This window comes from Erythranthe guttata, chromosome 9 (genome assembly GCF_056151865.1).
Source record: "Erythranthe guttata isolate IM_541 chromosome 9, IM_541, whole genome shotgun sequence".
NCBI lineage: Eukaryota > Viridiplantae > Streptophyta > Magnoliopsida > Lamiales > Phrymaceae > Erythranthe > Erythranthe guttata.
This window is the reverse complement of record NC_142541.1, coordinates 13,924,448-13,944,430: the sequence shown is the minus strand read 5'-3', so window position 1 is coordinate 13,944,430 and position 19,983 is coordinate 13,924,448. Positions and strand designations below refer to the sequence as shown.

The 19,983-nt window shown below is 35.5% G+C and overlaps 3 protein-coding genes across 3 annotated transcripts; 2 read left to right on the top strand and 1 right to left on the bottom strand.

Annotated features, from left to right (window-relative positions):
* Positions 1–1,219: 1,219 nt before the first annotated feature.
* Positions 1,220–6,145, top strand: ERD1 (Clp ATPase). The gene is made up of 12 exons (XM_013001042.2): positions 1,220–2,204; positions 2,659–2,822; positions 2,918–3,147; positions 3,268–3,376; positions 3,455–3,585; positions 3,763–3,864; positions 3,971–4,252; positions 4,378–4,478; positions 4,573–4,867; positions 4,956–5,189; positions 5,266–5,499; positions 5,594–6,145. Exons 1-12 carry the CDS (start codon positions 1,516–1,518, stop codon positions 5,903–5,905), a joined length of 2,883 nt encoding a protein of 960 aa, XP_012856496.2. The 5' UTR covers positions 1,220–1,515; the 3' UTR covers positions 5,906–6,145.
* A 5,453-nt stretch (positions 6,146–11,598) lies between these two features.
* Positions 11,599–15,462, top strand: U2A' (U2 small nuclear ribonucleoprotein A). The gene is made up of 8 exons (XM_013001321.2): positions 11,599–11,888; positions 12,074–12,114; positions 12,280–12,409; positions 12,507–12,712; positions 13,415–13,588; positions 13,957–14,007; positions 14,184–14,357; positions 15,125–15,462. The coding sequence occupies exons 1-8, from the start codon at positions 11,807–11,809 to the stop codon at positions 15,128–15,130; spliced, it is 864 nt and encodes a 287-aa protein (XP_012856775.2). The 5' UTR covers positions 11,599–11,806; the 3' UTR covers positions 15,131–15,462.
* Positions 15,463–16,023: 561 nt separating this feature from the next.
* On the bottom strand, positions 16,024–19,603 carry FRI (FRIGIDA-like protein). The gene is made up of 3 exons (XM_013001182.2): positions 18,367–19,603; positions 17,081–17,253; positions 16,024–16,959 (listed from the first exon to the last, which is right to left on the bottom strand). The coding sequence occupies exons 1-3, from the start codon at positions 19,349–19,351 to the stop codon at positions 16,174–16,176; spliced, it is 1,944 nt and encodes a 647-aa protein (XP_012856636.2). The 5' UTR covers positions 19,352–19,603; the 3' UTR covers positions 16,024–16,173.
* Between the last annotated feature and the right edge of the window lie 380 nt (positions 19,604–19,983).

The following is a 19,983-nucleotide window of genomic DNA, read 5'->3' as shown; positions in this document are numbered from 1 at the left end:
AAAGAAAATATTAATATACTCGAAATATACTTTAATTTGTTTCTACGGTCGCAAAAATTATACTAAAATCGAACTTGGGTTCAAGAAAAATAAAAAAAATAAAAAGTTGTCATAGTCAAAATAGAATTTAATATGTCGATATAAATTTAAAGAATTGAAGTTGGCTTTTTCAAGATTAAGACGTGTATGTATACACACACAACTTTGTGTCGATGGGGGAAAGTATCAATAGAATTGTTCTTTTCTTTTTCAACTTGTTTTGGGATTTATTCAATATTTTTCTATTGAAGCCATACCTTCCTTAATGGCGTTTTGGTTTTATTTACCACTTGTTTATATTTAGATTGCGTGCTTAGACTCACTACCTCTATTTAGTTTCACATTTTATCGACTAATTAGTTAGTAATATGTTCGATTAATCTAATCGAACATATTAGTAACTAATTAGTCGATAACATATTACCGAACACATGTTCGATTAATTACATCCATAATTTGACATATCTTACCGAACATATGCTCGATTAATTAACACCCATAATTTGACAATAATTATATCATAATTGGTATCATTTTAGAGATAAAATCAATTTTTATTTTCTATTTAGTAACTACCTATAAAATAAATTGTAGGGGTATCTACAATTTACTGTGGATCTTAATCAGTTTGAATTTTGTTAATCGAACACCGACTTTCAGACTTAGCCAATGAAAGACCGAGAGAAAGACTATCGCCTCCATTTCAATAAGGAGTGAGAAGGTTAGCCAACGAGACTTCATACTTTGTCTGATTGAAAACCGCGATTAGGTGTCATCCATCGCATCCTTTTTTCGCGCTTGTCGACTCCCATCTTTCAATAGGGTCCGTGCCACTTTCGTGATTGCTTTCAGGCTTCGAGCTCTTGTACTGATTCCTACTTCTTATGTTTCAAAATAAGTGTTTTTGTAGTTGATGAACATATATTAAAAAAATCAATAAATACACGTGAATTATAGGAGGAAACAAAATATAGAATGTGACTGAAATACCCTTCTATTACAACTCCTTTTTTTTCATAAATTTTTCTAATTGAATATATAATTAATTTTTACAATGTAGTCAATGTAAAGTAACAGTTACATCACAAGACTATTCATTATTCATTATTAATTATTATTATTATTATTATTATTATTATTAATTTTGTATTTATACTCATTATTTATCACCATAAAAAAAGACTTTTTGACAAATAAATTAACATTTAATAAAGGTGGAGATTCTTTTGACCCAATACCCAAAGTACACCTCATCACCAAACTTGCCTTTGCCGTGTACTTCTCTGCTCCAAAATCCCCTCCTAAAATCTATACATACAAATTCGTGTATATATACATATATATAAATCTCAATTCATTTTTCAGTTGATATTTTTCTTCTTCTTCTTCTTCCTCATGTATACATACAAATAATTACACTGTAGCTACACTGTAGATTTCAATCTCTTCTGTTTGTAATTATTTAATTTTGTTAAAATGGAGCTATCGTATTCGCCACCGCTGTCAGTCAATTCCGGCTCACTCCGCCGTGTTTCTGCATCGGACACCCACCGCCGCCGCCACAAAGTCGTCCTTTCTCGCCCAATTTCCGCCATCTCTTCTTCCTACGCCGCCGCTCCTGCCAGTAATGGTTGCAGCACCAGCAGCTCTTCCTCGTATTTCGGAATCTCGCTCGCCAAGCAGCGGGGCGCGTGCTACCACCGGAGCAATTCGGTTCCTCACAGAAAATCGAAGCGCTCGTTCGTCGTGGTTGCCGGAGTTTTCGAGAGATTCACGGAGAGAGCGATTAAGGCGGTGGTGTTTTCTCAAGGAGAAGCCAAGGCTTTGGGCAAAGACACGGTGTTCACACAGCATCTGTTGCTAGGCCTCATCGCAGAGGATCGCGCCCCCGGCGGATTTTTAGGATCCGGCATCGACATTGAGGCTGCACGAGAAGCTGTGCAGAGTTTGTGGCAGGAAGAGTATCAGAACGATGGGAATGGGGGCAATCTGCAGCAATCGGAAACTTTGGCCACCGATGTGCAGTTTTCTACGAGCACGAAAAGTGCTTTTGAAGCTGCAATTGAGTATTCGAGGAATAACGGGTATAACTTCGTAGCGCCTGAGCATATCGCCATTGGATTGTTTACGGTTGATGACGGCAGTGCTAATCGTGTGCTGAAGAGGTATTTCCTTATTCGCGAAGCTATGTTTATATACTGATTTAGTTTGTTTGGCATGTGATGAAGATTTTATGTAGAGATTTGGATGAATGATAGTGGTATACATAGCTGATATTCTGATGTGTATTGCAGTGTTACGTTGTCTCCCGTATATTTGCATTTCAAGAGGTTGACTTACTTCCATTATGTTTACATTGCATTTTAAGTGTTTGATATTGGGCGATGTTAAGTGTGAAGTCAAGATTTCCGATCTCTAGCATAGGTATTTTCATGGGGTCTAATTACTGAATTTATTTCACCTTCCCATGATACATGAGCTGGAACGAATACTGCGAACACTATTTTCTCCCCTCCCGATGCCTTATCCTGCATTCCTTATGCTACTTGAGTTGAAAATGAGACAATTGTTTGAAGATTTCCATTTCTTATTTCTTGAACTTGGCTGAAACGATTTCAGATTAGGGGTAAATGTGAATCATCTGGCTGCTGTAGCAGTCTCCAGACTTCAAGGAGAGCTTGCCAAAGAAGGGAGAGAACCAGCTTCTGCTGCATTCAAAAGGTCGCGTGATACCGTCTTTCCTGAGAACCTCACTCGTGCTAGATCCCCTGAAAAGCCGAAAGGTGTGAATCCGTTTTTTCCTGCTCTCCATTCATTCAGTTAATATATATTTAGAGCATAGAAAATGTAGCTGATATTTACTTTGTTAACATAACAGAGAAAAAAGCTCTTGACCTATTCTGCGTCGATCTCACTGCCCGTGCTAGCAGTGGATTTATAGATCCTGTGATTGGTCGAGATAAGGAAGTACAGAGGATGGTACAAATTCTTTGCCGAAGAACCAAGAGTAATCCGATTCTTCTCGGTGAAGCTGGGGTTGGTAAGACTGCAATTGCAGAAGGTCTGGCTATAAGCATTGCCGATGGAGATGTACCTTCCTTTCTTAAGGTGGGTTTCCCCTTCACAACTGAAAAAAAGTGTTAAATCAACTTATATATTCGTCAGGTCTATTCTGAGAGTTAGATGCATGGTTTTGTAATATGTTATCGGTATTATTTATTTTGGCAGAAAAAGCGCATAATGTCATTGGACGTAGGTCTACTAATAGCAGGTGCTAAGGAGAGGGGTGAATTGGAGGGGCGTGTTACCATGTTAATAAAGGAGATTAAGAAGTCAGGTGAGCATCTGTTTTGCTTACGTGTCAATGTTCTAAATTGTTCGAATCATTGCTCAGATTGGTGAGGCTATCTTTCAGGAAATATTATTCTCTTCATTGATGAGGTTCACACGCTTATCGGTTCTGGCACGGTTGGGCGAGGAAACAAGGGATCGGGTCTCGATATAGCGAATCTATTGAAGCCATCACTTGGACGGGGTGAATTGCAGGTAAAAAAAATTCACGTAATAATGCCTGCTTTGCCTTATATATAGCTGTAATACTGTATTAATCATGTCAGTTGAGGTTTCTTAAAAGAATTGATTTATTAATCGAACTGCTATATGCATTTAAACAAAATTAGGTAGATCTTTGAGTGTTTTGCACTTGCTTTTTGTTTGTGGTAGTGTATTGCATCTACAACTATGGATGAGTTTCGGTTGCATTTTGAGACGGATAAAGCATTGGCCCGAAGATTTCTACCTATATTGATCAAACAACCAAGCGAGGTACTAATATAATCTGTATTCACGAGAAGGATATATGCACATAGTACTTGCAATTGTTACTTTATCTAGTCTTACAATTCTCTGCTGTGATTCCAATCATGTATAGGAAGAAGCATATCAGATACTGTTGGGTTTGCGTGAAAAGTACGAATCTTATCACAAATGTAGATACACTTTGGAGGCCATAAAAGCTGCAGTATATCTTTCGGCAAGATATATTCCCGATAGATATCTTCCGGATAAAGCTATTGATCTTTTAGACGAGGCAGGAAGTAGAGCTCGTATGGAAGCATCAAAATTGAAAAAGGAAAAGCGAATAGCAATACTTTCAAAGTCTCCGAGTGATTACTGGCAAGAAATTAGAGCTGTGCAGGCCATGCATGAAGCGGTATGCTATTTCTTCCTTACGTAGTTCCAGGTTATGTATATATATATATATATATATATATATATATATTGTAAATACCTTAATCCATTCTGATATTCAAATCGTATGCCTTTGTCTTTGAGCAGTCACTAGCAACGAAACGGACTGAAAATGACGTCACCTCGAGGATAGAAGAGGATGGAAAACTCAATATTCCTTCTTTGCCGCCCTCGTTGTCGAATGATGAGTATGTGCCCTTCCTCGTATTTTCAAATAATTGACAGATCTTTAATCACTTGAAATTGATTTTTTTTTTTTTTTTTTTTTTGGGCCACATTCAGAATCACGGTGGTTGGAGCGGAGGATATAGCTGCTGTTGCTTCGTTCTGGTCAGGAATCCCTGTTAAAAAACTAACAGCTGATGAGAGAGTGCTCCTATTGAGTCTCAATGAACAACTGAAGAAACGAGTCATTGGTCAAGATGAAGCTGTTACCGCAATTTGTCGAGCTGTGAAGAGATCCCGTGTTGGCTTGAAAGACCCCGATAGACCCATTGCTGCAATGCTCTTCTGTGGGCCCACTGGTGTTGGGAAAACCGAACTCACCAAAGCCTTGGCCGCAAATTTCTTCGGTTCTGTAAGAAATCATTCACACACTACGTTATTTTTTGCCGTTACGAAATTAATTTTAACAAAGATAATGTTACTTGTACTTTTCTTTTTAGGAATCCGCCATGCTAAGATTGGACATGAGCGAATACATGGAGCGGCATACTGTAAGCAAGTTAATCGGATCTCCACCAGGTTACGTAGGCTATGGAGATGGAGGTACTCTTACAGAAGCTATCAGAAAACAGCCTTTTACCGTTGTACTGTTAGACGAGATCGAGAAAGCTCACCCAGACATATTCAACATCCTCCTGCAATTGTTTGAAGACGGCCATCTTACAGATTCCCAGGTTCATTCGCTAAAGTTTGATCGTGTTTTCGGTTAAGTTATAAAACACTCTCTAATTTTGTGCATTCGTTTAATAGGGTCGAAGAGTATCGTTCAAGAATGCGCTAATAGTGATGACTTCCAACGTGGGATCTGCTGCCATTGCAAAGGGTAGAACAAATTCCTTCGGCTTTTTCGCTAACGAAGACGTTTCGACTTCATATGCCGGAATGAAAGCTCTAGTGATGGAAGAGCTCAAGGGATATTTCCGTCCGGAGTTACTCAATAGGATAGACGAAGTAGTGGTGTTTCACCCTCTCGAGAAACCTCAGGTTTGGCTCCTTCATTGCTATCTTTTTTCCACTGCCTATATATATACGCGGAAAGATTATATTCACTACATTTAAATTCAAACTCGTTTTTCAGATGCTTGAAATATTGGATATAATGTTGAGTGAGGTTAAAGATCGTCTTTCCACTTTGGGAATCGGTCTGGAAGTATCGGAAGCAGTGATGGATTTGATTTGCCAGCAAGGCTATGACCGGAGCTATGGGGCCCGCCCTCTCAGAAGAGCAGTTACGCATATTATTGAAGATCCTGTAAGCGAATCTATACTCTCTGGGGATTATAAGCATGGTGATATTGCGGTAGTCGATTTGGATGAATCTGGTAATCCGGTTGTGTATAATGGATCAAATCAGAGAATCCAAATATCTGATACAGCTTCCCATCTATAAGGGGTTCATCCAAATAATATTAAAAAAAAAAAAAAAAAAAAAAAAAAAGCAGTTTCGTCGTCCTGAGGTGTATATTTATTGAGTATATATGTATTTGTACAGAGCGTGTAAATAATAGATTCTATGGTATAATAACGGGCGCGTATAGAAACGCTGTATCATTCTTTAGGGCACGAATGCGGCGTGAAAAATATATGTATTTGCTAACACGATGGATATACGTTATTTTTTTCCCTTCCAGTACTACGTTGGTGTATACTAGTGAAATTATGAAGACGATAAAAAACATGCTGGGCAATTCAGCGTCGACTTGGGGTGTAATATGAGCTCGATCTCGAGCTCGTATTGAGCAAAACATGTTCTGTTATCAATGTCATTGTACTTGGTGAAAATGATATAAAATCATGTTGATACCATTTTAACTAAATCTGTTAAGTGATTACTATTGTCCTCATTTATTTATTTATTTTTCATTTTAAAGAATTTGAGGGTAGTTTTTTTTTTTTTTTTTTTTTTCAAGTATAGTTTTATTTTATAAAATTACTACAAAATCCGCACTTCCTCAAACTCGGTATAAATATTGAACCACACAATTAAATGATACTATTTCATTAAATTAGTAGACCCACCTACAAATTTTTGTAGAGTTGACTAAAACAGGAAACGACATTTTATCTTCCAAACGCATGTTTTAATTATTAGAAAATTAATATAAGATTTAACCCAAGGAACTAAATATTTTACAAACGAAATAATTAGTTAGTAGAAAATTAATATAATCTCATCTAATTCAAATTAATCCGACATAAATAGCCTCTACCAAGGCTCAACATTTTTTCTTTATATATATATATATATATATATATATATATATATATATATATATATATATATATATATATATATATATATATATATATATATATATATATATATCTTATATATAAAACGAAGATATTTTGAACTAAAACCTAGACCTAAACTTAGGGTTAATTTTGTAAATTAATAAATGTCTAATTTAACCATTAATTAATTTATAATTTAAACACTAACTCCTATATTTAAATATAACGTAGGTATGTTTCTAATTATTTATATTTATATTTTTTTTATTTTTCTACTCCACTCTAACCACCCACTAAACCTCCCACTAATTCATCATGGTAGAAGTTATCACACCATGATCTTAACCCCTACCAATTTCATTCTTCTATTTAAACTCATGAGAACTTCACAAAAAATCACCTTTTTTTTGCCAAGCTTCTTCTTCTTTCTCAATTTAAAATTTTGTACGTCGTCTTCTTCGTTTATTTAATAACTGTGTTATGCCGTTTATTTATTTATTTTTGCATATGTGTTTGACATATTGTAAATTTCTTTTGCAGCAAGCCTGTTCGTATCAACAATAATTTGTGGTTGGAGCGAGCTACTCACGCAATTCGATAGAAGGAAAAAGAATTATGTCAGAAAATATTTATTATGTGCTTTATGTTAGTTCAAAGCTTTTTTTCTCTATAATTTATTTATAAAATTTAAGTTTTATAACTTACAAGACTTTGTTGCTATATTTTAATTCGTTCGAGATGTTGCATCCCTATTTTAAGATTAATGCATTTTTTTTGTTTTCTCTAGACCATTATTTGAAGCTACTCAGCAATTCTAAGACATTAAACGGGAAAAATTCAGTAAAGAAGAGAAGAAACCATCATCATCTCACATCATACACCACATGCTTGGCAACATGTTGTACATCTACAAACATTCATGCTAGGCTCATGTAATTATGCGAACTTATTATTTATATTATTAGGGTTTAAGTTTGTGAATATATTGATAGCTCCAAAGTCATTATTGTTTCATGAATATGCAACACAAATCTACGATTTCTTTTTTCGTTCGTTCATCCATTATATTCTGACAAAGTTGGCATAGATTTTGATGTGAGAACTTATGCAGTGAATTTTTGTTTGCTCAACTAATGTGAATGTTCTCATTATTTTTAATCTAGAAAATTAAATTGACATTCTTTTTAATGATTGTTGCAGCTTTTGTATATAAATTTGAATTGTCATCGTTGTAAATTCAATCAAAAATTTTAGAGGAAAAAAATTGCATGGAAAAAACTTAAAACGCAAGAGTAAATATTGGAAAAACTATCCAATAGTTTTATTTGATAAATAAACATGAAAGATTCGTGCATATCATGAAAAAAATTATATGCCTCTCATAAAAGGAAAAATAAAAATCAACTACCATATAACTGTGTATTAAGACTTAAGAGTAGTAGATACATTTTATGGTTGATTAAACAATTACTCTTCTATTAAATGTGAATTGTGTATGCAAGTTTTTTCCAAAACCTAGCTACCTTCTTCATATGATTTTCGTAAAACTTTAACTAACATTTTTCTCTCTCTTTTTTTCCATGTCTCACCGATGCTTCCTTTCATATGGCAAAGTTTTGTTGCACATAGTCGTCTATTTTAGTTGTAGAGTGAAGTGATTGCGAAACTAATTTTGCTGCATCCGAGAAAAGAATTGCTCAATAAAATGCGACCCGCAACAAGATCTAACTACTTAATCGAGATAGAAGAATTTTTGTTAAGCATTTTGCGTAGTTATCATGTTGCATTATCAAATTTGTAGAAATGTTAATTCATTACTGAAATTTAAATTTATTTTTATTACAATTATTATCGTCCCTACCTATTTATGTAATATTTATTATCTATATTTTTTTCTAATAACACACATTTACAACAACTCCCATTTCAGTAACTTCCCGTTAATTAATAACTTCCCAGATCCACTATATAATAAATTCATATATGTTCCAAGAAAATCGTTCATATTTGAATTTTCTTTTGTGTTTTAATGATTCGTCTTCGTTGGAGGTGGTAACCAGCAACAATTCTTGGGTGTATCTTGAGACCCTCTTATTTCTATGTCCATCTACTACTTTATTACTTATTTATTTTTATAATTTTTTTCTATGATTTTTATCAAAACTAAGTGTCTTTCCGTACACTTTGTCACGGATTACCCAAGTATCGGTCTTGAGGATGTTGAGAAATAACGAAGTAAGAGGTGTCAAACGATGATATGCTAGACTTCGACAACATATAAAGCCTTGGGTTAGATTGTTCAACATCTCATAAATGCACGTTATTTTTAACCACCCACTCATCACATCTTATTAATGCATGTTATTACCGGTAGATTTTTTTTTTTAATATTTTTTTCACTTTTTGGATTTTTGTATATAAACAAATAAATGATAAATAAATAAAAGGAGAAAAAAAAAAAACAAAACTACCCACCATATAAAACAAATTATTTGCAGTTATTCCCATATATCCTTCATTAAGTAAATAATTGTTCGTATGGCCAAATCGGAAAATGCTCACATCACAAAACTAATTTACTGATAATATCCTTTTTAACAGATGAGATTGGAGGTATATATAACTTTTCTTCCGTCATGAATTTACTTATGTTTTCAATTTTTATCACTATTTTGCTTTATGCCGTTTTCTTTAGTGGTTATTGTTAATGACATAATGTTACTATCTTTTGTTTGGTTATGTTAAATTTTCACTCTATATTGGTGTTCTGTTACTTTTTTATTTTGCATTATGGTGTATTTGTGCTATTTTATTGACAGATTATATGCTTCGCAATTAGTTGGTTGTTTACAGTTTTTTGTCCCGTGTATGGGTTTTGTATATGCCATATACGTTTATCAATTTTGTCTTTATTAGAATTTCTTTATTATCATGTATTTTAATAATTCATCATGCCCTTTTTCTTTAAGTTGTTTAATAGTTAGTATTGTTTTTACTTTTCTTTCTTCGTAGCAACTCTAATGGAGGAATCTATATGAGAATTAAATGGATAACTTCTATTATAATGCTACAAAACTTAATTTTTCATCTTCAATGGAGGAATTAAATAGGTAGCTATTTTGATATTCAACTTCCGAAGATGTAAAAGTGCATCTTGGAAAAAAAAGGGTATGAAAACATTAATTACCCAAAAAACCTATCATGAATTTACATGGCTCAATTTTAAATATAGTTATACTTATATTTAAAATTTGATGATCTATTAAATGCTTGCAGTTGGAAGTATATGAGTATCAAAATATAAAACGAGAATCAAATAAATATTTAACGATCCATTTCAATGTTGTACCATTGGAGTTGCTCTCATATTTATTTAGAATAATAAGAAGGAGAATGAGGAGGAGTAAGCAACAGGAAGAAGGAGGAGGGGGAAGAAGAAGAAAAATAAGAAGAAGTAGAAGAAGAAGGAGGAAGATGTAGAAGAAGAGCTAGAAGAACAATAAAGAAGAAGCAGGAAGAAGAATGAAGAAAAAGCAGGAGGAAGAAGAAGAAGAAGTAGTAGTAGTCGTGCGAGGGAGGCTTTGTGAAGAAGAAACAGAGGGGTGCGAGGGGTTTGTGTGTGTGGTATTAAAGAAATAAAAATGAGACTTTTTATGTTTTGTGATATTAATTTTCATCAAGGGTACAAATGCCATTACCTATTTAATATTTAGGCGATATTAAAGTGAGAAACAATTGATATTTGAAATAGCCATCCCGTTTGTTACATTTGAATTATTTATTGTTTAACATATATTTTATATATTGACACATGGTGTGTGTGTGTGTGTATATATGCTATAATAAAATAAGGCAATGTCGTCAGAACCGGATCGGACCAGCCGATCCGACCGGTTCGACCGCAAACCGCCAACTATACGGTCATGTTCTACAACAGAAACCGGAAAATTCATAAACTGGAGTCAGTATATCAAAATTCCGGTTCGACCGGTAGACCCGGAAACCAGTTAACGAACCTGGTTGAGCCTATAACGGTGGTAGATGGTCGGATTTCGGCTGAGGATCACTGTGGTGATTGGATCTGGCCGGGGGATTGCCTTCGATAGTTGGATTTGGGTCGTAGGTGATTCAATCGAAGTTGTGGTTGGCTAGATCTGTGGGCTGAAGAAAAAAACAAAGCTGAGATGAAGTGAAGCCTGAAGATGGAGAAAAAAAACCGAAGAGAAACAAGAGTATATGAGACAGATGATGTTTCCTCTGAACATGGAGAAAAAAGAGAAAAAAAGAACAGAAGGTTGCAGAACGAAGAAGAAGAAGAAGAAGAAAGAAATATTGGGGGTGAGGTAAGTGAGTGAAGATGGAATGACGTAAGAAGAAAAATGAGAGGGAGAAAAAATGATATATTAAAATTGTATTATAAATATTGGAATAAAAATGTGAAATAACAAGAGGATTACATAACAAATACATAGGGAACAATATTTTTATATTTATAAAAATAGTAAAATAATTTAAAAAAATAGAAAAATGAAAAAACTCAGGTTGACCCTTATTATTGAACTGGTCCAACCGTGACCCGAATGCCTATCCGATGTTGTGGCCGGTCCGGTTATGATAACATTGAAATAAAGTGATAGCAGTGTAATTTGAATTTCACATATACATAATTTTTTATACAATTTGTATTATCATTTAATCAAACAATTACTTTTTTCTTTTGTTGAATGCGACCCCGTGCAACGCACGGGCACGGTTACTAGTATATATATAAAGAAAAAAAAAGAGTATAGTTCAAAAATCAAAACTTAGGAATCTATATTCTGTTTATTTATTTAAAAAAAGAATTCTAAACTATTATTAATCTTGAAATCCACCTTTACTCGGTTTCGGGGCGGGTCAGGGTCCGGCCCGGATTCGACTACCGTTGCATTCCTAATTTTGGGCCTCACACACAGTTAAACCTTTCGTTTTGGGGGTTTTGCCGCTGTTGCACTTGCTACCGAAGATTGAGAAAAAAAAAAAAAAAAAAAAAACAGGAGAAATCGAAAGCAAAACAATGGTGAGATTAACGGCGGATTTGATTTGGAAAAGCCCTCACTTCTTCAATGCCGTTCGCGAGCGAGAACTAGATCTCCGAGGTTTCCCTTCTCTCTCTCTCTCTCTCTCTCTCTCTCTCTCTCTCTCTCTCTCTCTCTCTCTCTCTCTCTACACATATTTACCAGCACCTTATTGTTCATATGTAACAATGAAATCCTTCTGCGAACTGTTTTTCTATGTTCATGTGTAGTAATTTCTCTTACTGTACTTTGTTCTTAACAAACAGGTAACAAAATTGCTGTTATAGAGAACGTTGGTGCTACGGAGGTGAACTTATTTTCCCCCTTTTCTTTCCCACTTCGATAGTTTCTGATTTTTTATTTATTTTTTTAATTTTGAGTCCATCGTTTTTTTAAATGTAGTTTGAAAATTTTGTGACGATTGTGCTCTGAATTTTTAAAATAAATGTTTGTTGGTTAAATATGATTGCAGGACCAATTCGACACCATTGATTTATCCGACAATGAGATTGTGAAGCTGGAAAACTTGGCAAACATGAATCGGTTAGGCACTTTGTTGTTGAACAACAACAGGATTACTCGTATCAATCCCAACCTCGGAGGTACAATTTTATTAGGGCACCTGAAAAAAAAATCGATTTTTGTTTTGGAAATTGCCTATATAAGCTAATTATTTTCGGTTTTTTGGAACAATTGCAGAATTTTTGCCCAAATTGCATACCTTGATACTGACTAACAATAGGTTAACTAACCTGGTCGAGATCGATCCTCTTGCATCGCTCCCGAAGCTGCAGTTCCTTAGCTTGCTTGATAACAACATTACTAAGAAACCAAATTACCGTTTGTATGTCATCCACAAGTTGAAGTCTCTGCGTGTTCTAGATTTCCGGAAAATCAAACAAAAGGTTGGTATTAAAATTCTGTTTATTTTCTTTTCATGCTGCAAAATGGCATAGGTATTTTTGTGTAATGCATTTTCTGTAGATAGTGCATGTGTATCATTTGTCCAAATCGAAGCAATATAATGCGAAAAGAATCTAAGAATTATGTAGAACTAATGTTGACGGAAAACACGACATTTTTTAAGCCCAAAATGAAATAGGTAAAATCATATACTTCCAAGTCAATATTAGATTAATTATTATAGTAAAAAGCAGGTAAAATCACATGGGAAAGAAAAAAAAAGAGAGCACACCATTCTTGTTTGAATACGTGTCAAAACCTTGCCAAAAGAATCGTGTGGGGTTAGAGTATACCAATCTAGTTCAATTATTGAGTGGTTGATTGCGGTGAAGTGTAACCTCTTATTATTGTACTCAAAACACACTTCTGAATTTTCCCAATTGTCATTGTAGTTGAAGTCAACTATTTGCTCTAGAATTTCAGTTATTTTAGTAGCATAACTGAGGTTTGATATAAAAGAAACTTCCTTTTGTTGCTTAATTTTGTAACTTTTTGACGTGCTTCTTAATATAATATCTGTTTGGGTCTGTAATTTATTTTGAGCAAGTTCAAATTGACCATTGTACACTAATTCATCTGAAAATGATACTCTCGATGAGATTGTTTGGTCTAATTTGGCTAACTGCTGCTTCACATGACAATAGGAGCGAGTTGAAGCCAATAATTTATTTGCATCCAAAGAAGCTGAAGAAGAGGTTAAAAGGGAATCTGCAAAAACATTTGTACCTGGTGAGATTCCTAGCACTGAAGATGTTGCAGAGGATGAACAGCCATCTAAACCATCTGCTCCTACACCACAGCAAATTTTAGCTATTAAGGTATATGCTTTGTTTTATTTTCATTGTTCTTACTATTCTGGGTTCAACGACAGGATTTATACTGGCTGTAATTCCACGAAATTTATGTCTATCAAAGTGCCGATTTCTGACAAGCTGAGATGAGTTGCCATTGAATCTCTCAGTTGTCGAATAGTTTCTATGAGACTGAAATTCGAAAATGAAGAGAGGCGTTAAAGAAGGTTCAACTTAATAAAAAAAGAAGAATAAAGAAGAAACTGTACATCTGTTTTGCATTTTCTTCTTATCTTCTCCTAACCAATTATCCTCGTGCTTTTTTTTAATCGCTATTATGCCCTTTTATTTATTTGAATTGTCAAACCATTTAAGAGTTTGCTACATCCATGCAGGCTGCCATTGTTAATTCACAAACTCTTGAGGAAGTGGCAAGGCTTGAACAGGTGATGTCACCTTGCAATCCAAATGGACACTGTACATTATCTTAGTAATGGAAAACAGTGTTCCTTATAAATTATTTGATATGTTCACAACTCACTCTTCTCAATAAATTGGTGTTGGTTTCTTTTTTGTGCCCTATTATTGTTATTAGAACTTTCCACTATTTATTTGCATGCAGGCACTCAAATCAGGCCAGCTTCCAGCTGATTTTAATATCAATGACGATGACACTACACCTGAAAGTGAAAGTGCTCAACCGGATAATATGATCACTGATGAAAAAGAAGCAAACGGCGAACCTAAAGACAGTGAATCTGAACAAAAAAATGACGAGTCTGCAGAAATAGACGAGGTATTTATATTGCTTAGAATAATCACATGAATAGTTTTTGATATCATAATTTGCATATGCACTTGGGCTTTATTCAAAGTGCTTATACACTTTAGTTCCTCCCTGTTTCACCAGAGAAAAGTCGGTTAGAATTTGTCTGTACTTTGGATGGATAGAGAAACCAGCACCCTTTCCATGATGCGAGCAATATTTTACTTTTTAGTAGATTCTCTGTATCTACCAAAGAAACATACCGAGAAAATAAAATTAAACGAGAGAGTTTTATCTTGATCTGTTTCAACTTTGGGATGCTTATGAAACTGAAGGATATGGAAATGCATTCATATAATTCACTGAAGCAAGTCTCCTCAAAAGGAAAAAAAATGGAATGTTATTTCTTCTATTTTTTGCATGTTCAATATATCGTTTCTCTACATGGCCTTCTAGAGTCGGTTGCCAGTCCGACCCAAATTTTTACGATACTTCTCAGACTAAAAAGTGAATTCATTGTGACATTTTAATGCATAACTCATTGAGCCACAATTAGCAGAAGATCTTAGGGAATTCACAATAGTAGTGTCTTGCAACGTGCCATAGTTACAAATGCGTTGAAGTGAATACTAAACAACCTACATTTTCTTAATTAATGCATTTCACTCTTGTACATTTTTATCAATTTTGTTTTTTGTTGAATTTCGTTGTCAATGTTCGATTAATTATCTTTCCACTCTTCAGGATCTTTTAACGAAATGGATCTAACATCTTTTATTTACTTCTTTCTTTTCCAGGAATAGGCTGACAGCATTCCGAATTCTTCCAAAAATTTAGTCAATGGAAAATCTATCAGCCTGTAGTAAGCATGTGTAACATTTGTGTTCGTTCCTCATATTAGATTTCAGAAATGGTTGTGGAAGGAGAATCTGAACTATTAGAAATGCAGTCGAAAGGCAACTTCCGCTGCTACCGGTGATTACATTTTAAACAAACAGCTTATTGTATTGAGTCATGCATGAATTCTATCTTATTGAGTTTCTTTCTAGTTGTTGAAAGGTGGCCGTAGATTAACCTGTATTCGGAAATTATATTTTGCGGTATTATAATCGTGTATTATGGTTTCTTTGAGTTATGATTTTTTTCTTAAACAAGGATTTAGATGCTTACAAAATAGGGTAATTTATGACCACCCTTGAGGTAAGGTCAAATTACAAAAAAACACCTCTTGTTGGGTAATTATAGCTCCCACTCACCAATGAATCTTTTATGGCGTCAAATTCAACAGAATCTTCTAAATTCGGTGGATGTTCTTTATTTTGTACCTGTTTTGTGTAAAAATGTAGTTTCTGATGCGCCACAATCTGATATTCACAAGTCAAGAAACACGTCTTATAATCATCTTGTTTTAAAATGTGGAAGCTCGAATGAGGTAAAACGGATACAAACTGGAGAATATTCCACATAATTTAGAAGATTTCACTAAACTTGACACCGCAATGGTGGACATGTAAGAAGATCCTGAATTGAGGTGATTGGTTGTAATTATCCAACCATAAGGGGTGTTTTTAATAATTTCAACCTACCTCAGGAGTCTGGCCGTAATTTACCCTATATTATTATAGACATCAAACTGAATATACAAGCTATTCTAACATTAGTTGGTGAAATCGAAGAAGAAAAAAAGAAAAATCAGTTCTATTGCGAACCAGATTACCATCTCTCATTAAAGTACTATTAAAGGTTATAAATAAAATTAACATAAACAACATCACCAATTACTCTTATCTAACTAGAGATGGTTCCCAAAAAAAAAACATATCTCAGAGTATCCACAATAGGCTGCCTATACTTGGTATAAATACGACGAATAATGCGAAGGCAAAGCAGTAGGAGCAGCAGCGCTGTGCGTAACACCGCTCCTATACGATTCACTCTCCGCAACTGCATCAGCAAACTGATACAGATCAGACTGAGCAGCTCGATTTCCATGACCTGCTGATGTGGCATTAGCCACTCCTCCAGGAAAGCCTTCCACAGAGGTCGATGCCCTGTACAAGCTAGTAAGCCCCAACGAAGAGGTTTGACTCGCATACTTCTCGACTAGGGCCGAATCAGCACGCCAGTCGTACGAGTGGGTCCCACCGTGGTGGGTCCCGTGGTTTATAATTTGTCCAGCTGTATCGACTATCATTCCTCCATTAACTCCCGCGTAAGAAGGTGTCGAAAGAATGGCACCGTGGCTCAATGCACCTGGCCCACCGTAAAGTGCAGCTTGAGAAGCGTGATAATTGTTGGTGTGAATTGGGCGACCAATATCCAATAAGTTCCTTCTGCTGTCTAAATGAGCAGTAGGAATGCTTTGGTGGTGTTGACCGTGGTCAACATACCGGGGTCGTTTTGGTAATTCTTGGGGTTTCGGCCTCTTCCATGTCTCGTTTTCGATTGCTTTTCTTTTGTTCGGTGTTGTATCTGCCGATTTTTTTTCGGATTCGGCAATTTCTCTTTGCAAAGTTGCAATCTTTTCCTTGATTTGCCATCCAGAAAGAAGCTTTGTTGGATCAATCTTGTGTCTTTCCAAGCACTTGCTGACGGATTTTAGAGCAGCTAAATACTTCTTGTTTAAATCGTTCTGCATGAAAGGCAAGATACACACCATAAAAAAATCGTTTACTAGTCGTCGGAAAACGGAAAAGAAAAATCCAAGATGTCGTTTATTTTGAAATGATTTTAAAATGCAGACTATTAGTTACCTGCGTAGCTTCTGAGCCCTGTCCCTTCCTCGGCTTTTTCCAAGATTCTTTAGATTCCCGTAGAAACTGCATCAAAACTTTATGAGGATTAAACCTCGCTTCGAGCCCGAAGGTGTAAACAATATCAATAGCATCTACTTCCATTTTATTCTTCATCATCCCTTCCACTATTTCTGCAGATACCATCACAATAGATGTTAGAATTTAAAATTAAAAAGCAATTATACCAAGTACGCCTTTAAATTACTAGTGCGCAGACGAGTAACAACAATTCACAAATACACATTAAGCATCACGTAGGTATTGTCCGCTAGATAATATCCGTGCGCATACAAATATTATTAGTCCAAACATTTTAGGCTGTTAAAACACGTGTTACGGAGGCTCGGCAATGTTTAATGGATGACAAGTGCGAGCTCCCTGTTGGCGAAGAAAGGGCAGACTTGTTGCACATCAGTTATTTGAAGCAAGAAAATCCCGTTTATTGACAGACAACAGGCAAAGACCATAATAAAAATGTTCATTAACAAACAGGCACTGCGAGAACTCTTTAAAAGAGTCTAATACAGATTCTACCAAATTAAGGAAATAAAAAAAAGTCGAATACAGATTCTATAAAATTGCAAAAAATCTATGGAAGAGTCTAATAGGGTACCATCTTTCGCTCTTCTTCATGTCAAATATTTAAAACTTGTGCTTCAATTTATTTGTTTATATTTCAAATTTAAAAAAAAATTGCCTAAATAGATAAAGAATATGTTGAAATGCAATAAATACCTGTATTCTGTATAAATCAAGAAACCACTTATTTCCAAATTACATTCTAAAAGATAATATTTTTATTTTTCTATGTTAATTTTCTTTTCTATAAAGGCCACCAAAATAAGGAGGTAACCGGGACGACAGGTAACACCCCATTCAATATAGGTTTTTGCAAGATTTTGCAGATACACGACCCTTATTAACTCCACGTGTCTAGATAAATTGAGCATTTCAGGTCCATTGTTGAATAGCCTCGGTTAACTAACTTTAAATGCAACGAATCATTTCGTTCAGTTAGTAGAGACACGTGTCTCCTACACTAAACTGTACCTACATTTCTCCAATATCTCATACGACATTGCTATCAAATGCACATTGCTATCAAATGCGCGCCTTTTCTCCAGTGGCAATCAATAGATTCAAAAACCACAAATAACAACCAACGATAAAGTAACACAAGATTACCACATACTGAATATAACATGCACGATCAATATCAACAACCAGACGAAAGAAAGGAGCACCTGGAATTTTATTCATTAGCTCGTGCGACTTCTGCAGTACACCCAAAATCTCCTTGGCATTGCCGGCAATCACCAAATCCCGAATATCCTCCTTCTTAAATGCGCTCGGAATCCCAAAACACGCAACAAACAACAGAAGCCCACGTGCATCGATCTGATTGGCCTTCGCCAGACCACCTTCAAACAACAACCTTTTCCGCCACGCCAATGCCGCTGTCTCCGCCTCCCCTTTTACGGCCTCCTCGATATCCATCACCCCATCATCTTTGTGATTGTCGGAATCCATCCCCATCATCAACAAGAAACACTCCAATATCAAAATGGACGCCTCGCGAGCTGGTATCATAGGCGAGTTCTTCGTAAACGCCTTACTCCCCTGCAAATAGAACTTACCCAAGCATTCCAACACCAGCTTCGGAGGATTCAAAGCCAGTTTCAAAGCCTTCGGCACTTCTTCCCGCAGTTTCGGAAGCTGAGGAAGGTGAGTGGCCATGTATTTCCGGATTCCTCGGCTGCACATAATTTTGCACAGGTTATCAAGCTCTGAATTTGGGGGATTCTGCTCCTCTTGTTGCTGCTGCTTCTGCAAAATCGTTTCTTCCAGTAAATTAGGTCTGCACGAGGAGGAAGAAGGGGCGAGTGCGGCGATTTCGGGAGCTTCCGGGGGCAATTTGGACAAAATAGCGGCTTTGATGGAATCGAGGTGATTATGGAGATCGTCGTAGCATTGCTGGAAGGAAGAAATGGCGGCGGAGAGGTCTTTCAATTCGGCTAACGAATTGAATAAAGACGGCGGCGATGGCACCGGCTGTGGCGGAAGGGTTTCCAATTGTGGTGACTGAGGAGGGCTGTTTGATTCATCGTCGTCGAAGGGTAGCTCTTCGGGATCTTCTTCTTCCTCTTCTTCTGGTTCTGGGGACATATCGCAGCGATTTTCCTCCGGCACAAGGGGCGGCGGAGCAATGGCGGCAGCGGTGGTCGCCATGGGGATTTGCAATGTCAAAGGTAGAGTTTTTATTGAAAGTGATTTGCAGAAAACCCTAATTATGATTTATTTTTTTTCGTAGGAAAAAAAGCCCTAATTTTGCTCTGCTAACACGTGGCTCAAGGATGACAAGAACAGTAATAATTTCCACAGTGCAGCCAGTTTCTTATCTTTCATTAAGAAAATTTAATTAAAAATATCGTAATAAAAAATGCCTTCTGTTTTTGCAAAAGCTTTTAGAAATGGATTATAATTTTTTTTCCTTTTTTTCTTATTATCTATTTTTAGGCTTTTGTAAAATAAATTTTTGTTTTCACTCCTCTTAAAATAAACAGCTTTAAGCTATAATTTGTGAAGCTCCAAAGATTATCGGATATAATCTCTAACTAATTATTAAGTAAGATCATACGAATGTCATACTTAGAGGGTGTTTGGCTAAGCTTATTTTAAACAGCTGGTCTGATAAAATGTTTTTAGGACTGATAAGCTGTTACATCTTATTTTTATAATTAATTTTTAAGGTGTTTGGATAATGAGTTTATTTCCTATTTTTACTCATTATAAGATCTTAAATAAAAAGGTGGGGTACATGTACTTATTTAAAAAGATCTTATTTGGTTTCAAACAACTTA

Excerpts from the sequence above, each read along its gene's own strand:
- U2A' (XM_013001321.2), top strand. The coding sequence starts at position 11,807 with ATGGTGAGATTAACGGCGGATTTGATTTGGAAAAGCCCTCACTTCTTC. Across the intron at positions 13,589-13,956 it reads AGCAAATTTTAGCTATTAAG|GCTGCCATTGTTAATTCACA; the intron begins GTATATGCTTTG and ends ACATCCATGCAG. Across the intron at positions 14,008-14,183 it reads AAGTGGCAAGGCTTGAACAG|GCACTCAAATCAGGCCAGCT; the intron begins GTGATGTCACCT and ends ATTTGCATGCAG.
- FRI (XM_013001182.2), bottom strand. The coding sequence starts at position 19,351 with ATGGCGACCACCGCTGCCGCCATTGCTCCGCCGCCCCTTGTGCCGGAG. Across the intron at positions 17,254-18,366 it reads GCTAATGAATAAAATTCCAG|AAATAGTGGAAGGGATGATG; the intron begins GTGCTCCTTTCT and ends TGGTATCTGCAG. Across the intron at positions 16,960-17,080 it reads AGGGCTCAGAAGCTACGCAG|AACGATTTAAACAAGAAGTA; the intron begins GTAACTAATAGT and ends CCTTTCATGCAG.
- ERD1 (XM_013001042.2), top strand. The coding sequence starts at position 1,516 with ATGGAGCTATCGTATTCGCCACCGCTGTCAGTCAATTCCGGCTCACTC. Across the intron at positions 3,586-3,762 it reads TTGGACGGGGTGAATTGCAG|TGTATTGCATCTACAACTAT; the intron begins GTAAAAAAAATT and ends TGTTTGTGGTAG. Across the intron at positions 4,253-4,377 it reads TGCAGGCCATGCATGAAGCG|TCACTAGCAACGAAACGGAC; the intron begins GTATGCTATTTC and ends GTCTTTGAGCAG.